The sequence below is a fragment of the Passer domesticus genome, chromosome 2 (assembly GCF_036417665.1).
Source record: "Passer domesticus isolate bPasDom1 chromosome 2, bPasDom1.hap1, whole genome shotgun sequence".
In the NCBI taxonomy this organism is placed as follows: domain Eukaryota; kingdom Metazoa; phylum Chordata; class Aves; order Passeriformes; family Passeridae; genus Passer; species Passer domesticus.
The window spans coordinates 43,167,705-43,192,500 of NC_087475.1; the positions used below are offsets into that span (position 1 = coordinate 43,167,705).

Consider the following 24,796-nt stretch of genomic DNA (forward strand, 5'->3'; position numbering starts at 1 on the left):
TTGATAATTGGCACAGCTGTAACTCTTTAGGGGTGAGATTACTTTCACCACTATCTCTAGTCTCCTGCCTTCTATCTATCCACAGATAATATCCAAGAATGTTCAGGTACTAATGGTTTCTTCTGAACTATACTGCTAAGAACACTATACTACTGCCATGTTGTGTTTCAGTGACACATGAGAAAAGATGGACAATCTTTCTCTAGCAGTTTCAACAAAATTGTAAGACATCTCCCTGAAGGAGACCAAAACATTGTGAGCCCCATGTTCTCATCATGACTTCAGTTATTCTCACATTCCCACATACCATCTTGAGCAACTTCAAGATGGTTTTTGGTGGATTTGCTGTCAGATCAGTTTTTCAGTTCAGATCAGCATCTCAGAGAAATATTTCCTGAAGACGGGAAACCTGAATCCTGAACTGGAAAGAACTTACAGGAAATGTACACAGGATATGACAAGAGTCTCCTTGGCCATGTGACCATCAGTCAAAAAGTACTGTCGTACTTTTGGCAGGATAATACATATCCTTAGTAGGACAATACACTGCAATAAAGATCTGCTCCCCACTGTTATGCTTCATTTCTTAAAACATAAATCCTGCTAAAAAAAAAGCCATTTTAGTTCCTGTATTAATTACTGCTTTAAAAGACAAACTCCAAGGTTGTAAGGGATACCAACAATAACTCAGAAACCACTCACAGACATTTGATATGAGAACCATAGTGAGGCATTTACAGACTTTATTTTGTCATGTCTGGAGTACTTCCACATTCCTCCACAGTTCTCCAGCCACAGCAGTATCCACATACACGCTCCCACTGTAGCACATCACAATCTGATACTGAGATGTACGAAAGCCTCACCCCATGCATTGACTTCCCTCCAAGGCCAACTCATACAAATGCCAAAAAGATGATCCTACATGTTAGAAACTCAACATGGTTTAAAACATCAGATAAATATGTTGTTACTATTACAAACACATCAAGAGCTGCGCAGACTGGCAAAGAAACTGTTTCTGGCAACAGAGAAGTCTGGCTTTTGACTTACAAGGCAGGTTATAGGACCTACTGCTTACTCAAGCATCAATCTTGAACTAATTGGACTTCCCAAACAGTAGGAATAGCATGGCTGACTTAGCCTTTGATCTTTCTGACATATATGAAGCGAGTCCTGTGTAGTTCTTTATTGTGCCTAATGTTTGAATTCAGGTGTTGGTCAGATGGGCCCATAAAACAAAGTTTCAACCTGGTTTGCAAGCACCTGTTCTGGTAATGTGCAACTTCTCTAGCTCTTTCAGTCCTTAAATGTGACTTTGAAGCTGCCCCAGGTAAAAGCCATAACTTTACCTCTGCATGCACACACATGCACACACAGAGATACTGTGTGTTACTCTGTAAGCAAACTTATTTAATGCCACTCCACAGCACCCGTTAAAAGCAGTCGACGCTTCCACTTATTTTGGGGAGATTTGCCCTGCTATTTTAAACTCAACAGGTCAGTGAGCAGGTTCACGGCTCCACTGTTTGTCGAGCATCTGTAGAAATGCTTCTTTCAGGAGGAAAAAAAAAAACAGCTCGAGATGCTCAGAACCCTTTACATCTGCTGCTCAGCTGGAGACACAGTTAAAAGGCCATTAGAAGCACAAGGTGACAGACCTCACAGGCCAGGTGAGCTGGAGAGCAATTTGCTGTTTGCATTAGGAGTAGAAGCAGCCCTGGCCGCTTCATTCTGGTGCACTGAAAGCAGATCCTCTACCCAACCCTGAAAATCAGGACCAGAAAGAGTGGCCAGCAGATCTCCATTCCATCTCAGAGCTGGAGTTGTGCTGCAGAGCCTCTCCCTGCACATTCAGGTTTCACAGGGGCTGGAGGGGACAGCAACCCTCCCAGCACGACCCACAACCCCTGACTTTGCCCACAGAGAATGGCTCTGCTGGGCGGATGTCACAGTAGGACACAAATTGCTGTCACCTGTGCAGTCAGAGGGAACCTCTTCCAGCACATCTTTGGCAGCACCTGCCTCCAAATGCCATGTGTCTTCTGTGTTCCACAATTGCTCAACAGAATAAAGTGCTGCTGTTCCACTTTGCTGCAAGGAAAAGGTCACGTTAGCCAAAAGAAACCTGCTGGAGAGAGCTGATGGTCTTTGTGACAGCCTCTTATAACAAGAGCTAGAAATGTTCTTATCAGGGGAGCTCATTTTTTGTGTGTGTGCTGGAGTTCTAGAGCAATAGGTAGTGAAGAAAGCAAATCTTGGTTTCAGTAAGTTTTTAGACCTTTTTTACATACAGAGGAATAAAGCGCTATGAATTTTACCAGCATATGGTTTCTTGCCATCTGCAACACTTTTTAAATTCCTTTTGCATCTTATAATGTATTCTCTCTCTTTAGCATAATAACAATTTTGCCTTTAAACACCAACCTTTATATGCTATTCTTAGGAATTTCTGAAGAAGCGTTAATTCTTTTACACATATTTAAACTGCTAAAATAATTATGCCTGGTAGCATGAACAGTCAAAACCATGGAATGTGGGTTCCCTTCATAGGGAGATAGCACCCATTAACCAGGTACAAAAGGGGGCATACAGTCATAGTTCACTAGAAAAGTAATTTCATTCTGCTAATAATGGGAGTGCTGATACTTTGATACCATAATGGTGTTTTAAGCACCAAGCCTGTTATTTCAACTAGAAATTTTAATGTAATTATGGATTTTTACTTTACTAAGCAGAAAGGAAGATTAGTATGCACAGTTTTCTTACATGTATCATGGGGAATAAGACAGATATCTCCAAGTGATACTGCAAGATGCTCAAGTCATTCAAAAGAAATGGCAGGTAGTAGTTTTAAAGACAAATTACCCAGAAAAGCTTTTATTGTTGATCGCTTGTTATAAGATTTGCCATTTGCAAGTAATTGTACATTCAGCTGAAACTGACCTTTTATGAGAGCCAAGTGGTAATATAAATGAAATGAATATATTCTTTATTGCAGTAATATAAAAAAGAATGGCCTGAGCTTTTAACATAGTGCTTGACCTCTGGTGTCTGAACACCACCTAATCTCAGGAGTATTTCAGCATATGATGAAACAAGTACTAATACAGCTTTAGAAGAGTTTAACACACTAGCACTTAGACATGTAGAAAATATTATACTTTAGGTGTGTTTTTTGATTATAAATCAGACTGACAACAGAAATAAAAGAGGTGATTAGAAACTACACACTGAAGTTCATAATTACATTTATTATTAAAGCATTGCCTTTTCTATTTTAAAGTCCCTCTTTCCAAAATACTCTAGCATAAAGTCACACTGGGAAACTCCAGATGCTGAGATATAAAATTCTCATTCAAAATTGAATTATTTATGAGCATTCAAAACATGCTATTCCTTCTCAAAGGCCCTGATCTTACAAACATCACCTTTAGGTTTTAGATGTGTATACATAAGTTGTATTCCCTTTAAGGCCATCAGTCACATACAAGCCAATAAAGATGTACAGAAGTGACTGCAAAGATAGGTCTTAGGAAAGCTGCACTTCCTCCTACCTACATGCACATGCCAATTTATTAGCATGCACCATGCACTCACAACTGGAAAATAAGGGAAGCCATAAAGAGAGGTGACCAAAGAGACACATGATGATGCAATTACTGCAACTGCAAACAGAGGTGAGAGGGGTGTCACACACAATGTGGAGGATACAACTACAACAGTGTTCAAACAAAAAGGAAGTTTAAAGTTTACATGATATTCTATGTTCATCTTCACTGCTATCATGGAGATCAGGAGTGAATTAATGTATAAAGGCCCAAAACAGATTTCACAAATTTGCACTGAATATAGTATTTATTTTAGCGAGGCTATTTCTTTTTTAACACTGATGAGGTAACCTCACAAGGTGTTTGTCTGTGAATCCCCATCTACCTCCTGGTCTACAGACACTTTCTTCACATAGCTCTCAGTGAGGGCAGCAGAGAAACAGTAAAAGAAGGTATTAATGAACAAGTACTTGAATACAGACTCAGTCAGGAAGATTTTCCCTATTCTGTAAATCTATTACTTCATTTTAGAGTATGAAAGCAAAACATTCAGAAAGAATATCTTGGGAACATCTGACATGAACTAACAGCTCCATTGCATGGGTAACTACTGAGGTATGATGATGATAATTATTATTATTATTATTATTATCATTGTTGTTATTATTACAACTTAGGTCCTACAAGCAACTGTGTTATGAACGTTTGCTCGCTTCAGTCAACGCCTCTGTATTATGCCAGTATAAAGCCTATTCATCAAAGCACAATTTCAAGTGACTCCTGACCTTCAAAATGAAGGGTTTGCTTCTGCTTTCATTTCAGTCACTTTGACTATGGTGACTGTGCTGCCAGAATCTCACCTCGTCCATCATCTGTGCAGGGGAACAAAGTTCACATGCTTCTTACACAGCATTTAGAATTCAACATCTTTACTGCTGGATGCTTTATCAGAACAGTTCTAGCTTTTATCTGAATAAACTATTATTCAGCATATAAAGCATATCAGTAAACCCCCCCACAAACAAAACAAAAAACCAAATCCCAAGCAAAACCACAACACACAAAACCCCCACACCCTTCACCTTGGAAGTGGAAAGGCACAAAGCAGACACATATACTACTTTACACAATCAGACATTCACTTTCATTCAGAAAATTCTGAGGCAAGGGCACAATCCAACTTTGACATTTCATTTTCATGGCTTCCTCTAAGACGACGTGAGTTACTGAAGGCACGGCTGGAGTTAAACAAGTACTGCCAAAAGATGTATTCTATGATTTTGCTGTTGTGTGCTGACTTTCAAATTACAGATTTTCCTACAGCAAAATATTTCCTGCAAAGTCCTCAGGAGCTCCACTAACACTCCTGAATGCTGGGTCATGGCAACCTGAGTCTCACAGTAGAACTCTTTTTAACCCACAGGATACTCCACTTAGAGAGCAGCCTTGAGTAGCTCCTCTCAGGGAGGAGCCCGTTACAAGGAGAGCCCAGCACACACTGCAAGCTCTGGCTACTCACCCTGTATGTGACTAATGCACAGAATTAAGCCCACAGCAGCACATCAAGTATACTTCAAATTTTCTTCCTCTGCCCCCATTCCCAGGTAAAGTTCCTTTATTGAGGACTTGCTTTGCTAAGCTACATCAGAAAACAACTTTATGTGCTGTACTCTAGTGAAGGTCACAGCACCAGAATGTGGTTATTAGACAAGACGTCAGAAACAGAAGGATGATTACAAATATGTTCTACACAATCACACAGAACAATTTAGCATTGCTGTAAAAGTACTGTGAACAACTGTAGTCACATTACTGCCAACTTCAACATATTTCACGTGCAACAAAATACTGTAGGAAAACTCTTCCTTACAGAGCGAAAACTGACAACCTTTTTCATCTGTAACTTCTACCATCTCTGTGCAAAAGTGAGTGACAGTATAAACAATGTTACAGAAGTTATCTAACAAGTCTCTTGCACTGCAGTTCCATTCAACAGAGACATCCCTCTATGTCCACAGCTTCTATAATTTAAACAGATTCTTCACAGCTCTTTACATCAGTATGTACACACTTTGCCTCAGTACACAGTCTTCAGTTTACCCTTTCAAAACTCGTAGCTAGAAAATAGCTTTTAAACAAACTACAACAAAAAATATGACTACTGTTAAATCAAAACACATAAACCACAGTGTACTACTATTTATTGTCATATTATTAAGACATTGATGCAAAATATTTTTAAAATACAATGTTTGTTCAGAAATAAGACTGTAATAAAGTTCTTTGAACTCCTTTAAAACATGAGGCCTTTGACAGACTACACTTCTGTAACACTAACACATTGCTTCCTTAACCAAGTCAGAATGATGGAAAAAAGACAGAATGAAAAAAAAAAAAAGAAGAAGAAAAAAACTTCTCAAACCTATCCACTGATTGCTTTAACTACATTTCCAACATCGTACCAGGCAGCAAATACAGAGCTTTAACATTAACAAGAGCCCATGCTGAATAAACAGCTATTACCCCACCTTGCAGCACTGTACAAGAACACACTTAGAAACACACTTTAAAGCAATCCTAGTCTTACAACAAATCACTTGAACAGCTACAAACAGAACTGCTCAAAAGCTGATATACTAACTAGAAATAAGAAAGATAAACCACAAAAAGACCAAACTCTTTCAACAGGAAGCTCAGAAAAATAACTCACTCCCCCATAAATCATGTACTTAATCATAAAAGCAGATTTACTTATGAAACTTAGTAGGAAACTGTGGAGTAATTTTGGATCGAACTACTATTAAATATTAAATTACTCTGAGTCTTTCTGTACTGATACATGTCAACAGAAACTTGTAAATGCTAGGCTTACTTAAAAGTTGCATGTCAACTTTGCACTGTACATTCAGAAAATACATGAAACAATAAAACTTCTCAGTGAGCTGAAAGCAACAAGTGTTTACCCAAAGTTATTAGAAGCCTGAAATTTACTAGAATTTCTTTTTCTAATGTAACAGAGGATATCCTACCATTCTGTCTGAAAGCAGCTGGTGTAACAGTGAGCAAAGGGAAAGCATGACTGCATATTCAAAGGATCTGTGGCTCACAGGAGAGATTTCATGATTTCATATAACTGATGAGCAACCTGAATATAAATTACAGGAAAAAGCACAGAAAGACCAGAGAATCAGTGAGACTGAGGGATGAAGGTGCAACATGGAACAACCTTCCTTGTATCTTTGTGAACTACAGCCTCGCTGTCCTCAGATTTTCTACATTTATCATTGCTCATGTAAAGTGCTAAATGTTACACAGTGAATAACTGTGGCATTATTTCACCTCAAGGAAGATAAATCTACTGCTTCCAACTTTCAAGAGGAAGCGAGCAAACCGAGGAGCATCTAATTCACTCTACAAATAGCAGGACCTAACAGCAAAGTGCCAGTGGCGAAGCATAAACCTTTTTTGAGGGCTCAGGCAGTCCGATTTAAGCAGCCTTTAGGCTCATATCTTCACGTATAATAGCTCTCTTTTTGTGGTGCTCTCTGATCGCTAAGTGAATTTCAGCCCCAAACGTATTTTTATTCATTCAGTGTTCAAGATGCAATACCGATAATGTTGTATGGAAAAGTAGGGGAAAATAATTACAACAAAAAACTGTTCCCAACACCTTCGTAGGCGGGTTGCGATATAACCTGTTGTAGGCATGTTTCAACAGACGGAAGAGCCAAGTAACAGGCTGCCGGGGCTGCCGGGCGGGAGTGTGTGGATATGTGTGGGTGCCTCTCCCCGGCAGCCGGTGCCTCTGCTCCATCCGTGCTGCGGCGGAGGCGCCTCCCAGGGGCGACCCGCCCGGCCTGGCTCCGCGGAGGGGCGCGGAGGGGAGCAGGGCTGCCCTCCTCTCCCTCCTCCTCCTCCGCCTCCTTCACGCCCTGTGCCCGCGGGCAGAGGGCAAAGTTTTCTCCCCCACACAGGGCGGCAGCGGGGACAGCCGCCACTGCGGACCTGCCCGCTGCCTATCGCCGCCCGGCTGCAACTCTCAAGAAGTTTCAGCCAGCGAACAGAAACGCGGCTGAGCCTACCTGCATCCCCGTCATTGTCATCCTTTTTTTTTTTTTAACCCCCCACCCCTTTAGTTTCTGTATGTATTTAATCTTTATCTACACGCACACACACGCTCCTCCGGGAAGCCCCCGGTGCCACCGGGGCCGGCAGAGCCGCTCCGCTCCGCGCTCACACCGCCGCGATCCCCGGCCGCGCTCCGCTGGGGCGTGCGCGCAGCCCGGCGGCGGCAGCAGCGCCGGCCCCGCTCCGCGGCCGCTGCCCGCTCCCCGCCGCGCCCGGCCCCGTCCTCACCTGCGATCTCCTGGTAGGGCACGCTGGCCAGGCTGAAGCCCTTGGCGCTGTACGCCTGCCGCACCTCGCCGCAGCTCCGCGCCTTGCCCTCGGTCCCCGCGGCCGGCAGCACCGGCAGCACCAGCAGCAGCAGCAGCAGCAGCAGGAGCGGCGGCGGCGGCGGCGGCGGCACCGGCAGCAGCGGCCCCGCCAGGGCGCAGCGCCGCGCAGCCCCCCGCGCCGCCGGCATGGCGCGGAGCGCAACTCCCGCGCGGCGCGCAAGTCCCGCGCCGCCGCCGCTCCGCCGCGCCTCCGCCGCGCCCCTCGGCTGCGGGGGCGGCGGCCCGGGAGCCCCCCGGCCGCCCAGGCAAACTTTTGCGAGGCGGGGGGGAGATGGGCGCGCACACACACACATGCGCGCGCGGCGGGGGCAGGAGAGCGGTAGCCTTGTCCCTCCGGCTCCTTCTCCAAGCGTAGAGCGCTCGCCCCACGCCAAAAGAAAAAAAAAAAAAAAAATAAAGGCGGGGGGAAACCCCAAACCAAAACCACACAACCAAAAGAAAAAAAGAAAAAAGGCAAAGGAAAAAAAGAAGGTAAAATCTCTCTGAAGCTTGTGAAGATTGAAACCGCGGGCGCGTTGCTGCGAGCGGAGTCCCGGGGCAGCGTCAGCGCGATCCGCCGCGGAGCTGTGCCTGCCGCCTCTGCCCGGCTGGATGGAGACGGTGGGAAAGCAGCCGGCGTGGGGATGGACTGGACAGCGGCTCGGAGCGTGCCTGTGTGCCTCTGTGTGTGTGTGGTGTGCGTGCGTGTGGTGCACTGGATGCGTGTGCCTGTATTTACGGGAGCCGGGGAAACCTCTGCTCCGCGCAGCGCTGGAGCAGCCTCCGGAGCCAGGCAGGGAGAAATCCTGGAGACAAGACACAGCGAGGGAGAGCGGCACATGCACACACGCACACACACACACACACACACACACACACACACACACACACAGAGAGAGAGAGAGAGAAACGTGCTACACATTGCATCGCAGAAATCCTGAATATAGGAGCAGAAAGCAAATCCTGGCATGGATCGCTGTTTTCTGGCAGAAGGAAGGAAAAGCACCCTCAGCCCTGAAAACTTCCTCCTCACCACAAATCCAGCTGCTCCTGGACCCAAAATTACAAATTGCCTGCTAGCAAGACGTCAAAAAGGTACTACTCCTCGGCAGTATTGCTCTCTGTAGTACCAGGGTTAGACTGGCCCCTTAAATACTTTTTCCCCATTATTGTTTGTTGCACACATAAATAACTGAGCTGACAAGCTAGAATGAGGATTAGTCCATCGTCTAAAGGAAAAAGAAAAGGAAAGGTGTTTCTGTGCATCACACAAAGAATGAGAAAACAAGAAAGATAGTCCTTGACCTGAATAATTCCTGCCAACCTAGGAGAGGTGAGCAGGGGAACAAAACCATAAATTTCCTTTCCGCAAATGAGCATCTGCAAAAAACTGAATGGGGGAAGTGAAGAAAATTCCTGCAAGGTTAATTTGTCTTGGGTTGGGAGACAGAAAAATAATCTGTAAAGTATTTGGTAGGAAATTCAAAACTTACAGTTTTAAAAGATATTGCAGTGCTTTTTATGAGTACTGTAGAGAAGTGTGATAGCTTGTCCAAAGTATAGAGGGAGATGTGTCAGATACGGGATGAAATGAAGAAGGCCCAACAGAAGAAATAAAAGACCATGATCTTGCAGACTGACTTATCAGTGAGAAGCCACAGAGCAGTACCATAACATATCATAATTCAAGATACTTTCACATTTAGATAGGAATTTTTGGGTGCCAGTGCTGCTGGGGTGTCACATTAGCTGCGGTGTAAGTTCTGGGTCACACCTGGAGTTCTGTGTTCCTCCAGCCTCCCTTCCTGGGTTTACCTCTCCCACACTGTCATTCCTTCTTCTTCCCTCTCCTTTTCCCTCCCATTCCCCAACAGAATGATGCTGCTCTGACACTGCTTGTGCACACAGTGGGTAAGCAGTATTTGTGTGTATTGCAACAGTGTCAAGTGCTATCACTTCCACCAGAGCACTGGATGCAAGTGAACCCCTCTATAACAACCTACAAATGGAGAGCTCATTGTCTCAACCAGCCCACTACCAAGAACAAGCTGTTAGTACATGTTAGTGCCCCGTATCAGTGAAAAGTTAGACATGGTTTGTGTATTTACTGTGAAGAAATGTTTTGACAGATCTGTATATAAGATCTCAGGGTGTGCAAGATACATGGAAGATGCACTCAGTTCACCCCAGGACAGGATCAGAAGGGTGTTACAAATGTTAAATTTACCTCATTTCCTCTGGATCGCTCCAACTGTCTTCTATGTTGTGGTCAAAGCCAAGCATTAGTTTACCACATATTCAGCATGACACACTCCCCCACAATCCAATCTTCAGCATTTCTCCAACCCACAGGAAAATCAGTTGACACAGATTCAAATATGCAAATAAAAAAATCAGCAAACTGTTTTGAAGTGCACAAATCATCATAAAAGAGCAAAAGAGATCCTGTGATTAATTTAGAGATGTCTCTAGGTAATTGTTTTGTAAGAAAAATGTAAATCTGCCAGAAAAAAAATGCAGCATGTTCACTCCTGCATTTTTTGCAAATACCGGTTGAATTCATGCCATTGTTAGTGTAATTAGACTTTTGCATAAGGCAATGACAGCATGATCTAACCTTTATATAACATGGGAAACTTGCTATGGGAAGCTCAGGCTCAGTTCCACCTTTGAATCCTGCCTCAGATGCAAATGGCCTAGACAGCCAGTTGTGTTGTAGTCCTGAATGTGGAAGGAATGCCTGACTCTCCAGGAGCTCACATTTAAACACGGGTATTTCTTTGGCTTCAACAAATCTCCTACTCATCACATGGGAGAATCATTTTGTGTACTCAGTATGCTTGTAATTAATTTTCTACCAAGTGGAGGAGCTCCAAAGAAAGCCCAGGTTGGAGTGCACTCTAAGCCAGTGGCTTTAGCAATCACTTAGAAACATAACACCTTCTGCCAGGCAGATCATAGGCATGAGCTAAAAGCTCTCCTATTTCAGGACTCACAGGAGTCCTGAAAGGAGAGGACTGTTTGAGGTGGCCACATCATATTCATCCTTTTCCAGCTGAACCACGTAAATAAACCATCAAACTAGTGTGTTTCACAACTCATGACAAGATCTCTAACTTTGTTTTAAAGCTTTCCTTCCTTCCTCTGGACATGGTGATTAGCATCTTCCAACTTAAAGCATTCTCTGGCAGAGATGGACTTCTTCTTGAGTTGGTGTGCATCAGTGAGAGAGCTTAGACTGCTAAGTTGTTGGGTAAAATGTTGGCTTTTCCCACATTAATTTTGGGTAGGAGCACTTTTCAACAACTCAATTCATTTGCATAAGCATGAAAATAAACCTTTTATTTTAGTTGTATGGAATATTTTGATCACCGGGGAAAGTTTCTGTGTCTTTTGTATTTTTCTGGAAAGATATAATAGCACTTAAAAATAAATTTTTAATAGTTTTCATACTTGGCAGTCAGACTGAAAATCAATCTTTTACTCTCTTGGAGAGCCCCCTTCATCAAACACATTCAATGTGGTAACATAGATGATTGCTTAGAATGAAGACTTTGCAATGTATCTGCTGGCCACGTTTACCACAAGTGGGCTTTTTTTTCCTCAAGTTATTCCAAATACGTGTTCATTCATTTCAAGTTCTACTAACTGATTGTTTTGCAAAGTTTATCCTAAAGATCTGCAAAAAGTATAGAAGACATGATTTTTAACCTTTGTTTTCAAACACTTATATAAAAAATGAATTAAAACGAATCATTCACACCCAATCATAATAAAAACATCAATTGAAAGTGGAACAGCAGCCAACATTATTTCCTTCATCCACTGGAATACTACACCTTATGTGGCTGAGACAGTTTCGTGGCATGCAGTAAAGGACTTACAGAACCTCTAAACAATAAGGAAAAAAATAAGTATTGAATTGCTGCATCATTTGCAAAGCAGCATTCATCTTGAGCTCCAAACAATTCAAGGACATAGTGGAAAAACACGATTATAGATGTTAAATGTTTAGTGTACTACACAGTGTAGTACATAGGTATGAGATTGAGATTGTAGAAGGAATTTTTGCTCCTTTTTTCATGTTTTTGAGTTATTTCCCTTTAGAAACAGGATAAATGATGTTACTTTGAAAGATACGCTGATTTATTTTCAGGTGTTATCAAAAAACTCTCCTTGTTGTCATGGGTATTAAGGGGACTGCATAGACAAAAGCATCTTTCACCTGACTTGACAATAAAGCTTTGGCAAATGTCAAAACGCTCCATAACTCAGCTTCACAAAAAAGAGAAGTTGACTTCTCCATTCTCCATTAAACCTATGCACTCAGTAGATTTGCAGCTTTCACATAATGGATTTTTATCATTAATGTTTCACTGGTTGAGGAAATAATCAGTAAGATTCTCAGATGTCTGACAGAATTCCTGTTGGGGAAGTGGCTCTGACATTCCAGTTATTTCTGGGGCAAACGATGGCTTCTGTACACAGCACCAGCCCTGCACCATTGCAGCTGCTCTGGGGATGGGAGGGCTTTTAGGATTTTGCCTTAATTTTAGGTGAAGATCCATCCACACACAGGTTGCCAAAGTATTTAGAGAACAGAACACATCCTTGATATTGAGGACCAAGTCACTCACACTCTAGGCTTTGCACACCAAAAGGGAAATCCAAACATGCTCGTTTTACCATGAGGAGAGGTATGAAGGCACTTGGTTTTTTTAGGTCTACAATGTCTTCTCCAGGTGGATGTTGTTCTTTAAAAGTCCAGAAATTATTAGCTGCATAATAATGAGGTTGAAACTGAGCTATGAGTTTATCCCAGTAAAACTTACCAAAAAGAAGTTCAATGAAGGCATACATTGCAGCATCAAAAGGTGCCTCTTAACTGTTCATGTTCTGTCCAGAGCCTTCATTGAAAAACTTTCTCCATATAGCAGTCTGTGCTAGAAGGTGAAACTTTAGGTTTTTTCTTTGTACTGATTGGTGTTTGCTGCAAAATTAATGCAAAGCCCAGTTGTTTCCAAGAAGTGAGCTCCAGAGGCACAGGTGTGAAAAACTCATCTTTCTCTAGAAGTTGCACTCAAAAAATAGAATTGTCAACACAGCTGCTAGGTAAGTCCTCTTAGAAAATGTTTTCAGATTCCTGGCCAAGAAAACAGACCTGCTACATACACAGAATATTGAAATATGATTAGCTTTCTTTCTTCTGAAAATTTTCAGAGACAGAAGGCAAAAAATGATCTAAGATTCCATATGCTCAGTTATGCATAATATAGGAGGCTTAGGCTCCCATAAAAAAGGTTTATAAGTGGTAATCAGTGATGTCATATTAATTACAGGCAATAAGAAGTAGTGGTTGCTCTTGAAATCTGCAGGCTATGCTATTTTGGGAAAATAGCCGCTTTTTATATTAGCTGTTCATTTTATGAAACCTTTTGTGAACAAATAGTTGAAGTTCATGCACAGAAACTGAATGGGTAAATCAAAATACCTGGACAGAACCGTCACTCCTTTCAGATGAGGATTACTGCAAACAATCCGGGGCTGTTGTTCATAGCATAAATTTTCTTAATTTTTTTTTTCCTATCTACTTAAGGTAGTGTCATTTAATCTGCCTAAACCTCGATGTATAAAATACTGAACTACAGAGTGCACTGAAGCAAAATCACAGAGTCAAAACATTCAATTTGCAATATCTTATCACTAGAAAAAAAAATTAGCTTTATTTAATTTACAATACCTTATCACTAGAAAAAAAGGTAGCTATGTTTAGATCATAGTCTTGAGTAATGCTAAAACCCATAGGTATTCATTGGGGACAATTTTCATTCATATTTTATCAATTTGCAATATAATTTTTTTTTCTGTTCAGCTGAAATTTAAGGTGATAATTTTCAATAGACAGAATATGGGCATTATTTCTGATATAGATATACAGCATAATATATGCATTAAAGCTGTGAATGTAAGGTTTATAGTTTCTGAATTACCGTTTCCGAGCAATGTGTTTAAAAGTATATGATATGTTCTCTGACAAAGATCAAAGGGCTTAATATATTTTGTAAGTTACAGCTATAATGATTTCATTTGCAAAAGCTGTAATTTACTGGTCTATTTCCATAATGAATGGGAGCCTAACGAGTCACACAAGCTGATACATTCAGCAAAAATACGGGACATCTTAGACTTGACTTGGAATGTGCATTATGATAATAGCTGCAGTTTTGCTGGAGAGTAAATTTTCTTTTATTTCTTGGCATGCTTACCTTGTCAGTCTTCTTGGGTTTTTCAGTTTTCTAAACCAAAATATATTTTAGGAATATCAGCAAATGAAGGGTGGGAGGAGGTTGCAATGGTACATTCATTCCCGTACACACACGTGTTCTGAAAGGCTGTGAAAGAAGAAAAGCCACATTCTTAGTTAAAGACAGGCAAGAAACGTGAAGAGTAAAGGAAGATACACCTCAGGCACAGTAATGTAATTTCATTTTCCTTGGTACTCTAAATGGAATGATGTCATCACCTTGTTGTCATGCATGGGCATGACATGCCATAATCAAAATATTGTATAGCATGTAAAAGAATTGCTACCTGTGGATGTTTAATACAGATTTACCTGGGTCCATGGGAGATTAGACAATGGAAAAGAAATTATCTAAGAATTGCTAAATACACAGCTGACTTCTGGCTCAGGAATAAGTTCAGCAACTAAATGGCCAAGATGAAACATTATCTGTAGAAATTCGCCCTTTCCATTGGCATGTGCTTTGGGACACTGTTGGAAAAGATACAGCCTTTTAGGTCTACCCTCTGGTTACAGACAATACAACCATCCAAACATTACGTTCTTAATTTGGTTTTGATCTTAGGTACCTAAAACAGAAGATAACCTAAAAATAAAGTAAATGTTTATATCTTTGGATCTGGGAAAATTACCACTTTATAAGGTGCCTTCAATGAATGCAGCCTCCAGCAGGAAGCAGTGCAGAGCTCCACTGGATATTCATGCCTTGTAAATCCCTCATAAACCTCCAGTTTTACCAACTACACCCTGCGAGTGTTACAGAGGTTGTCAAAACCTATCCTTTTTTCCACTTCCCACAGTCAGGGCAGTTCACAGGAATTACCGTATTCTACAAGATCCCTGGTTCAACAGTCACTTCCTTCTAAAAGTATGTTTTGCTTCATGGGAAAGCACAGTTCCTCCATATCAACTCCTTTTCAACTCCTTGTGACTTGTTCCTGAGTAGTATTCCATGGAAGGGAAACTTTCCTAAGTCCCAGAAGTACTTTGTAGCTTGATTCAACACAGCTCATGTCTGTTTGACCTTTAAATGGCAAAACTCAGAAGGTTTTATATAATATGAGTGTATAAGTCTTAGATTTTTGGGGTTTTTTTCTGTCCTCAGGACACTAAATCCCACATATGTAGTTAAATAGAAGAATCGCTTCTCCTAAGGCTCGCATAAACTCTCTTTTATATTTACCTGCACACTTTTCAGATAAATAACCTTATGTTGCTGTTCAGGAAACTACAAATCCAATCTTAGAGAGGGAAAAAAAATTAATGCAAAGTTTTCCCCACTTTCTTCAGAAAACTTTTTGCAGATATTACAAAGAAAAGGTCTGTATTCTCTTAACAATGCTCATGTTCAGGGAGTTCTGTTGATTTACAGTTCTGATACAGAAAAATCAGTTATGGGTATTGATCTGTCCTTATTCAATTCTTTGTTGGTTAATTTAGTGGCAGCTAGCTTTTCCTGTACTGCTTCAACACTGCTTTGTAGTTCCCAGCATTACCTTTAACCCTTCTGTTAAACTTAGACATTGTATTCAGCTTCCCTCCAATCTTCAGACAGTAGCTGGCTTTAATTATAAAATGTGCATTTGTTAAACAACTCAGATGCTTTATTTTTATTTCCAGGCTCACAGGTTTTAGGAGAATGCCTTTTTCTCTGGAGATTATTTTTATTGTCCTCACATGAACCCTTCATCAAAATGCTACAGCTTATCTTCGTTTGATAATTTTCACCTCTGTCAGCAAAATTATCATTAGTATAACCATAGCATCACCTTTTTTTTCTTCTTAGAGCTCAGTGTCTTAATGTTAAGATTTCAAAAGAGTGCTAAGAGAGGGAAGGGCAGGAGTTTATTTGCAGAAAGCAAGAAGGAAAAGAAAGAAAAAAAAAAAGGAAAAATAAAAAGGGGACACTTTGATTTCCCACTGCAGTTTCCTCTGCAGCAAGTACAAAATTGCGACCCTTAAAAATACATCCGTTCCAAAGCAGATAAAACACAGTAGAGAGATTGTGGGAACGCAGCAGATAAAGGGAAGAATATTAGTATAGGAACCATCAATCTATCTACTTCTTATGAATGGTTTGTTCCCCAGTGACACCTAAGGAGCATAAGACCCTGTGGGCACGTAAGGCAGCATGACAGGTGGCCAGTTGCCTCCAGGCAACCTTTGAAAGACCATTTGCCTAACCTGACAAGGCACAGATAATTGACTAACACACTTGAGTTGTCTGGCAAAGTCTTAGAGTTGTGTATTTGTGAAGACAGCAGGGTTGCACCCTTTGCTCGCTAGTAAAGAGAAAGTGCTGAAGAGAGAGCCTAGAAATTTGTGGCTCTGGAGTTGCTTTCAGCCTCAAATCTCTGAAGAGAAGCTTCTCTGCAGTCAGAAAATCTCAGGTATCAATTCCTTAAGTATAAACCAAAAAAAAAAATGTAAAAGAAATTTCTCTGTGTTATCTGTAATTCCAGTGGGAGTTTTGTGTATGAAGATTGATGAATATGCAGAAAGTCATTAAGCCTGTTTGTATTGTTTTCCATTATTGTTGGAAAAAAAATTGTGATTCTTACACTTCAGTATTGCTATTTTCAGTAGAGAAGGGGGGGCAGATGACTTTCTGAACTCCCTTGTAACATATATTATTCTATAATTCCAAGTCCTCAATGTGATATTCTAATTCCTGCGTGAGAAATAAAGTTGTACAAAGAAAAAAAAATTCTGAAAATTTTGAAAATATCTTGGCACTCAGCTCCATATTTCTTTGTTCTTCCATAGGATAGATGTCACCTATAGGAGTCACAAGCATGACAGTGATGGCTTCTTTCTTGTGGCTTGTGGAACTGGAACAATGAAACTGGCTTGGGAAGACTGAAACTGGTGCATACTTTTTTGAGGTTAAGCACAAGAGCAGTGCTGTGATGTCTACACCTAGAATCCAGCCTTCTGTATTTATTTATTTTTCTTTCTGGACTTTTTAATTGGATCTTATTTTCTTTCAGTGCACATGTGGTGACTGGACTCTTCTCAATTCAAGAAAAAAGCTTTACCTCATACCTTTCTTATGCTTCCTTAATAAGTGTGCTCCTCTGTCTACCTAGAAAGGCCTCATGCTGCTTGCTTTCAAGTTAAAATGAGTATAAATACTACCACAATAAATATTTGCAAAATTCACAACTGATAAAGCTCACAATTCTTAAGAGTGGCTTTGGAGACCTCCTTAGAAAGCACACGTATCTCAATGTCAGTTTAAGTGAGCCTTGGTATCTTGGCACATACATTGTGCAGATCCTTTTGTAAATTTGTTATTTCCAGAGAAGTGTTACAGAATCATCTTATGATGCTTTTCCTACATCATGTATCTTTTCTTTTTTTAAATGCAAAGTTAAAAAAAAAGCAAAGCTTGAAAAATCAAGCAAAACTCTTCCAGAAATCATGAGTTTAAAAAAAAATCAAAATACTCTAATCTCAGTAGAACTATGGCAATTTATTTCCTCACAGATACTGTCCCTGCTTGTAATTTACTAGATGTATGCAAATTGCATATGTTTAAATGAATATGCTAAATGTTGTATAGTTAGCCTGGCCACGTGCGGTAGATCGCATTTGGGTGTACATAAACCATCCACGTGCAGAGTCCTTTTGTTTGGATTTCAGTTTAGATTTACTGAGGTCTTATGACTCCAGCTGCTGAAAAATTGCAGATCAATAGCCAGAGAAAACTCAGATAAGTAACAACAGGCAAAAGCATATTACCAAACAATGGATAGTAACAACTAGAAAAACTGACATGTATAGAATGGGCTAATGCACCTTCCATATCTAACCAGACAATAGAACAAAATATGTGAAGAATGAAAAGGAATGAAAATGCAAAAAGATTCCTTGTTATTGCTAGAATGTGTCCATTCCTCTTCCTAATGAGTCTGTGCATTCTTTCAGTGAAGAAACCAGTGTTCCAAACAAGTGTTTATTTGAAACCAGTGTTCCAAACCCATCCAGCCCTTGTTTCTGATAAGGAAGTGTCATGCCCCTAATCCCTAGGGCTACACCCAAGAGCTTTGAGGAGCCCCTGAAGTTGTGTTTGTCCATGTCCTGAGTCCTAGAAATTCCCTTCTGCGCATCAACTCAAGGACTACATCTGCATGCAACCTAAAAACTTCATACCATCTTGTCAGAGAAGCTTAGGGCAGAGCTTCGCTGCATTATATCTCTAATCTACAAGTCTGAACATCACTTGAATACCAAACCATGCACATCTTGCAAAAATGCAGGGATTAAGCGAAGGACTTAATAACATAAGTCAAAACACCGGGGACGTGTAAGGCACATGCAAGTATTTAGCTGAAGAGCACATTTCCATACCCCTTATGTTACCTGTCCACCACATGATTTTTTTTTTTTTTTATTTTTTTTTTTGTTAGTTGGTAATAAAGTTACACTGGCACTTTGAAATAGAGGGTGATTACTGGAGTGAAAATGAGCATGATGAATCCCATGCCGTGTACATTTTCTGCTGTGGTGGGTAAGAAAGATTTCACTCACTAACTCCATTGTTATACTGAATTCATCCCTGAAATACATTTGCAGAGCTTCTAGAAATATGTTTATGTGCTCTCATAAAAGTGGCAGATCATCTGAATTTGAAAACCACAACTGCATATTTTTTAAAATAAATGTGGAAGCAAGCACAGATAACACAAGAAAGAATTCTGCTTTGCACCTGCAGAGATAGTGTCAGGTTTCTGAACATTCAAATATATTAGGATATTGGTTTAAAGATAATTAATGACAAATTATTGAATACTGCCTTGAATATTGCAAATATGCCTGTAATTGTCCTTACAGAAACCATGCTGAAGCCTAAGAAGTTTATGCTCAAATTGCTGGCTTAGATTATTAATGGTAAATTGTTCTCAGAAAAGAATGACAGTTTACCATGAATTTATGAAGCTATAGACATAATTATCATATTTTTTTTTATTTGATAAAAAAAAATCAAGAAAATATGTTCCAAATCATCAAGAGAAATGGTGCCATTCCTTCATTTCAAAGGTGATTTGAATGATAAAATTACTTCTTTAAAATTATGCTTTAGGTTTAAAGTTTTCAAACATGTATTCTATACATGATGCATTAAATTAAATTTGTATATTAACTTTGTATTCTTATCTGAGTTTGGGCATTTTTTACATAGAGAGATTTATTCCTAAATTTTTGGCTAATGAACGAGTCAAACTTAAGACATGTATCCATTTTTCTTTCCCTGAAAATCCTTGACGGTTGCATGCAACTACTATGAAAAGAAACAGAAGAGTTGTAAGTCAAAATGTCACTTACCACATTTAGTACATGGGAGTTTTATTTGATTTTGTTGTTGTTCTTGTTTGGGATTGGGGTTTCTTTTCTCCAAGACTTAAAAAAAATGAGGGAGGAAAAAGAAATTTCAGACTTAAGAAAACATAGGGAAGTTAGATTATTTTATAAATTTTGGGAAATTGGGGTTTTATATAAAATTTATGTATAATAATAGGATAAAATTAGTTATCAGTTGAAAAGCAAAACATATATATAATATGTTTGTTAAATGAAAGTAATTGATCACTTTCTAGAAAGGCTTTAAGTTATGTGGTTACCTGAAATGTTAAGTTACAATGAAGTTATAGTGAGGAATGGTGCAAATTTCTAATTAGTGTGCATAACTCATTTGTCTACCAAATGAACCCATGGTAAGAAGCAGAAGAAATACATACAGAAAAAAAGATACTTCAAGAAAATAAAAGTAATTTTTAAAAAACATAGCTTAGAGAATCTATTAGGTTTTTTCCTTTGCAATGTTTATTAATAATTGGCCACTCATTTCTGCTAGGTAGTGCTACAGGTAAAGAAGGTAACAGCTTAAAATCTTGATGAGAAATAATCACCAGATTTTATCAACAGACTTTTAGTCCCCACCTATATTTCTTCATAGTATCTGCAATTTTATTGATTACATTTCTCTGTTTATTGCAGAGTCTGTGATTAAAGATCCAGCTGGCAAAGGTGACCAGTGTTAATCAGACCCTATCTCTCCTGACAGTGATCACTGCAAAAATATTCTCTGTGTAAAATAACCATCAGCCCTGTACCTGGAAATATTTATGAAGGTATTAGTTTAGCAGTAGGTGAGATGTTCTGCAGCTAGCAAATCTTGGCTAAAGAATTAGCACTTGGGAATTTTACAGAAAAGTTATTTTCCAAAGGAGTCAGGATGTTCAGGCTCAATAGGAGATGATGTTGCTTACATAAAGTATCTGAATAGGAAGACAGTGACCTCAGTTTAAATCACTGTTTACAAAACTTTAGTGACATATTCTACAACCTCACACTGTGACCCCATATATTTCCACTTCGCTTTATCTATTAAATCACAAAATACATCTGAATCTCCAAATGGTCAAATCTAGAATGTTAGTGACTTTAGTTGATGAGTGAATCCAGACATTTTCACCTAAATCATTCCACAAAACATAAATGGATAAGTCATTCATTGTATAAAGCTCCCAGTATCTGTTTTCTCATCTTGTACTTTTGAAGGAAAAGACTGCATGTAATATATGTGGAACTAATATTCTTTCTGGGGGGCCACACTTCATCAGATCAGAGCTATTTGGTGGCAGAACACCATCTATAAGAAAACCTTTTCTGGTTTTCTTATAGATGGTGTTCTGTGAATGCCACAAAACATAAGGTACAGAGTTTAATCAGCTTAAAAAATAACTTTTCAGGAAAAAAAAATCCTTTTAAAACTAACTGTCTTAAATTCATTCAAGATGCTACTTCTCACTAAGGAGTATGCTGATGAAATGAAATGTTGACAGACTAATAACAATATTCATTTTACTATTACAATTGAAAATATATAAAATGAATATTCACAGCAAGAGATCAAAACCTTGGATTACAGGAAGAAAATGGAGAAAAAATATTTATTCCTCAGAAGTCATACTATAAAGGATGAACCAATCCTTTTCTTTGCTAGACCTTCATTAAAAAAACAAAGCAGGAGATAATCTTCTTTGGGGGGTGGAAAAAAAAGTGCTTAAGGTAGATGTTCTTTTCATTCAAGTTTTAGCATCCATGCAATAGAAATGTTCCTGTAACATATTTATTACTAGAATATGTTTTTATCATCTTAATCTCTGTGATCTCTGAGAAAAAACATTCTGTGGGTGGTAGAATAATGCCATTTGAGTCACAGCATATTTCTGCAGATGCTGGAAAAGGACAGTTTTACTGACAAATATTTACCTATTTAAAGCAGCCAACAAAAGTACATAGTGTTAAATCATCTCAATTTTATTACTCATCTGAGGTGGTTTAGTACACCAAATCCCAACTTAAAAATCATTCAGAGTTCCAACACAGGCACAAGTGTCAATGATTACATCCCATCTCTTTGATACAGGAGACACAGAAAATAAATTTTACATTGGCAGCACTCTTCCTGCTTTCACTTTTTTTTAAGACTTCATTTGCCTATAACTGAGCTGTGGCAGAAACTACCAGTGGTAGTAGTCCTCTTCACAGATAGAAAACAGAATTTATCATATTCATGTGCTCTGCCAGGGTGGATGTAAGCCCCTTCTCTCTCCCTGATAGAGTGAAGCCTTCTGACATGCTCACAGCGAGCAGGTGAGAGCATCAGTGACTGAAAACATTACCCCAGCAGCAGAGCACACTTTACATTGTTTTTTGTGCCTGATCAATCCAGCATGATTGTCGTGCGAAACAAGGGTTCATTGTCCTTTCTCATACTTTTGCCTAGCAGACATAGTATGGTTTGTTCTGGGAGAAGTCCCACTTTTTAAAGTCTTTTACAAGAGGTGGCTTTTGTTTTCTTCATACTGTGCACATTTTAGAGAATTTGGACAAATTCTGCTAGGTATGTTTTTTTAGATCTTTAAGTCTTTCTTAAATGTCTCTTTTTCATCTTTCCTGAGGATGTAATCATATATCTCACTCTGCCTCAAGGTGAGGATTAACCAAAGGTGTTTTCATTACTCCCACCCCATTCTCTCTCATGCTCTTTCCACTCTGTGGATCACCAGCATAGGTCGCTCTCCCAACTGATGTCCTTCTGCAGTTCCATAATGTCACAAAATAAACTTTGATCATACATTAGAAAAAAGAAGTGATGGAAACCCAAAAATGTAAAAAGAAGGAAAAGGGCTACTATGATACAGGTGGGCCTGCATCCTGTTTTTCTACCCAGGAAAACTTGAATGAAAATATGGATTTATGCATATGCCCTACTGAAGGGAATGCATCCTAATTAAAGCAAGCTGGATTTCCACGAACAGCCAGCAAGTCTGAGCGCCTCTTTTGTCAACAAATGCCAAGCAGCAGAAAAACATGATAGCCAGTAGTCACTATAATGGGAGAGGGAACAATTCCTCTTCCCACCCAGCCCTCTGTCAAGTTTTCTTCTCTTCCCCTCAGTGGTGGCAAAGGGAGCATCCTCTTGACACAGATCCACTCCCTCCCTAAACTTTTCCCTGCAAGCTGATTCAGATAATTTACCATCTGTCCCTGCTGTAACCTCGGCGGCTGCAGCTTGCAGTACCAGGTTGTTATAATGTGTCACATATTAACACACTAACCTTTTCAGAGTTAAAGGTAATAGTTAAAATAGGTCAAAAGATAGAGTATTATGCTTTACAAAACAGATTTTATCAGATTAATCAGTTTATGAAATATGATTTTGCAAAGCAATCCAGTAGCTGAAGTGTGATAATCAGTGCATTAAAAATGTACAGGAAAGATTTTTTAGAGACATCAGCAGTCCCAAATCAGAAAACTTGTTATACATCTTTCCACACCTACTCCTTATTATCCTGAATAGCGACACTTCCCTTTTGTCTGCTGAGAAGAGACAGACTTGAACCACCTGGTCAGTCTTGGGTTCTCTGATTTTTGAGAATTTTTACAGGCAATATTGAATACTTTTTGAGGCTGGGATTTCTTTATCCTGTTCTTACAATTTGCGGTTCAAATATGTGTTCAGTACAACAAAAACAACAGAGAGACTATTCACTTACCTGACACAGTCTGACATAATGAAATTTTAACTCAGCACTTGCTATGTTTCAGTCAGCAATAAGAAGATAACAGAAAACAACTCACTGGGCAGTACATAATGTAAAAATACATTGGCAGCATAAGACAACACACAAAATCAAACCCTTGAGAGAAACACCAGTAACTCATTCTTGCCATAACAGAACAATATTTCAAATCAATTTACTTCATATCCATGTAACATTTTATCCTTGGCTGTACTGTGAGGTTGTAAAGACTATCACTTATTGACATAAAATACGTTGTGGATTCAGTTAAATAGACTGGGGGGATTTAAAAGATATAACCAGGATACTTTGAAATACTTCCTTTTACTGAACATTCAGAGTTCATCTAGTAAATGGGGAGATAGAATTGTTAATCAAGCAACAATGAAAAATATGAGCTGACCTTAATAAAAATCATTAGGTAAAGTTGTAAAGCAGTTTAATTAACAGAAATTTAATATTAGCTGATTCAGATAATTTACCATGTTGACCATTCAATCTTATTTCAGTAAGGGAGAGAAAGAATAAAAAAAAGGATGCAGTACAGCACAAAACATTTGCATAATTTCATGATTTTCCCAAACCCCTTTAGCAAATCACATATCTTCAAATGAATTTCCATTTTTTGTTCACACAACAGGATTCAAACAGCACAGAAACTTTGAGGTTGTTGGTGACCTACTTGCATAATGCAAATTCTGTAAAAATACACAGGATCTGTAATGAGTAAAACCAAGGACTTGATTTGTCATTGGGACAGATAGGAAACCTGGAAACACCGAGCTATGTTTTTCATGTTTATAATTGCAAACACACATTATTAAATAATCTCTTTACACCAAGTAAAGCCTCTCAAACTTTGCAAATCAAACATACCAATGATTTTTCTAAAGCTCAAGGCTCACTCTGGCTGCCACACTTGCAGCCTCCCGAACACATACCAAGTCGTAGGAAATAACTTGTCAACAAGTTGACAACACAATTTCTGCATATATTCCAAGTAAATGCATGTGTACAAGCCACACAGTGCATGCATGAAATTATCTCACTGAAATAAGGAAATAAGGTACTAATGGGTGCCTCATGTTTTTAAGACTAGAAGACCACTAAAAAAATTTTTTTTTGTATTTCGTCTTTTTGTCTTGAAAAAATACTTAATAGATGTATTTGAAAAGCTTACATGTACATTATTTCTCATGATCTAAGCAGCCTTCAAGTTTTATATAATTCATTTGAATTTTCTCACTTGTTCTTTTATTCTTCTTTTGAGCAAATGAAATTAAAATTAAGGCAGTATAAAATAGGAAATTAACCCTGTTGTTGTTGCTTTATTAGTTCTGACAATGCTTCTCATTCAAAGAACTTTTTCTGGCTTTCAGACATATAGTTCCTGCTTCATCCCTAGGAGTT

General features: G+C 39.2%; 1 protein-coding gene across 2 annotated transcripts in view; it reads right to left on the minus strand.

The window, feature by feature from the left end:
• Positions 1-8,789, minus strand: part of GPC6 (glypican 6) — a 724,766-nt gene extending 715,977 nt beyond the window's left edge. The window contains exon 1 of one of the 2 annotated variants that reach the window (XM_064408448.1): positions 7,908-8,789. In XM_064408448.1, the coding sequence (XP_064264518.1) occupies positions 7,908-8,301 (394 nt within the window). In that variant the 5' untranslated portion in view covers positions 8,302-8,789. The remainder of the gene's footprint in view (positions 1-7,907) is intronic. The other variant, XM_064408449.1, reaches the window with a different exon arrangement.
• Positions 8,790-24,796: the final 16,007 nt, after the last annotated feature.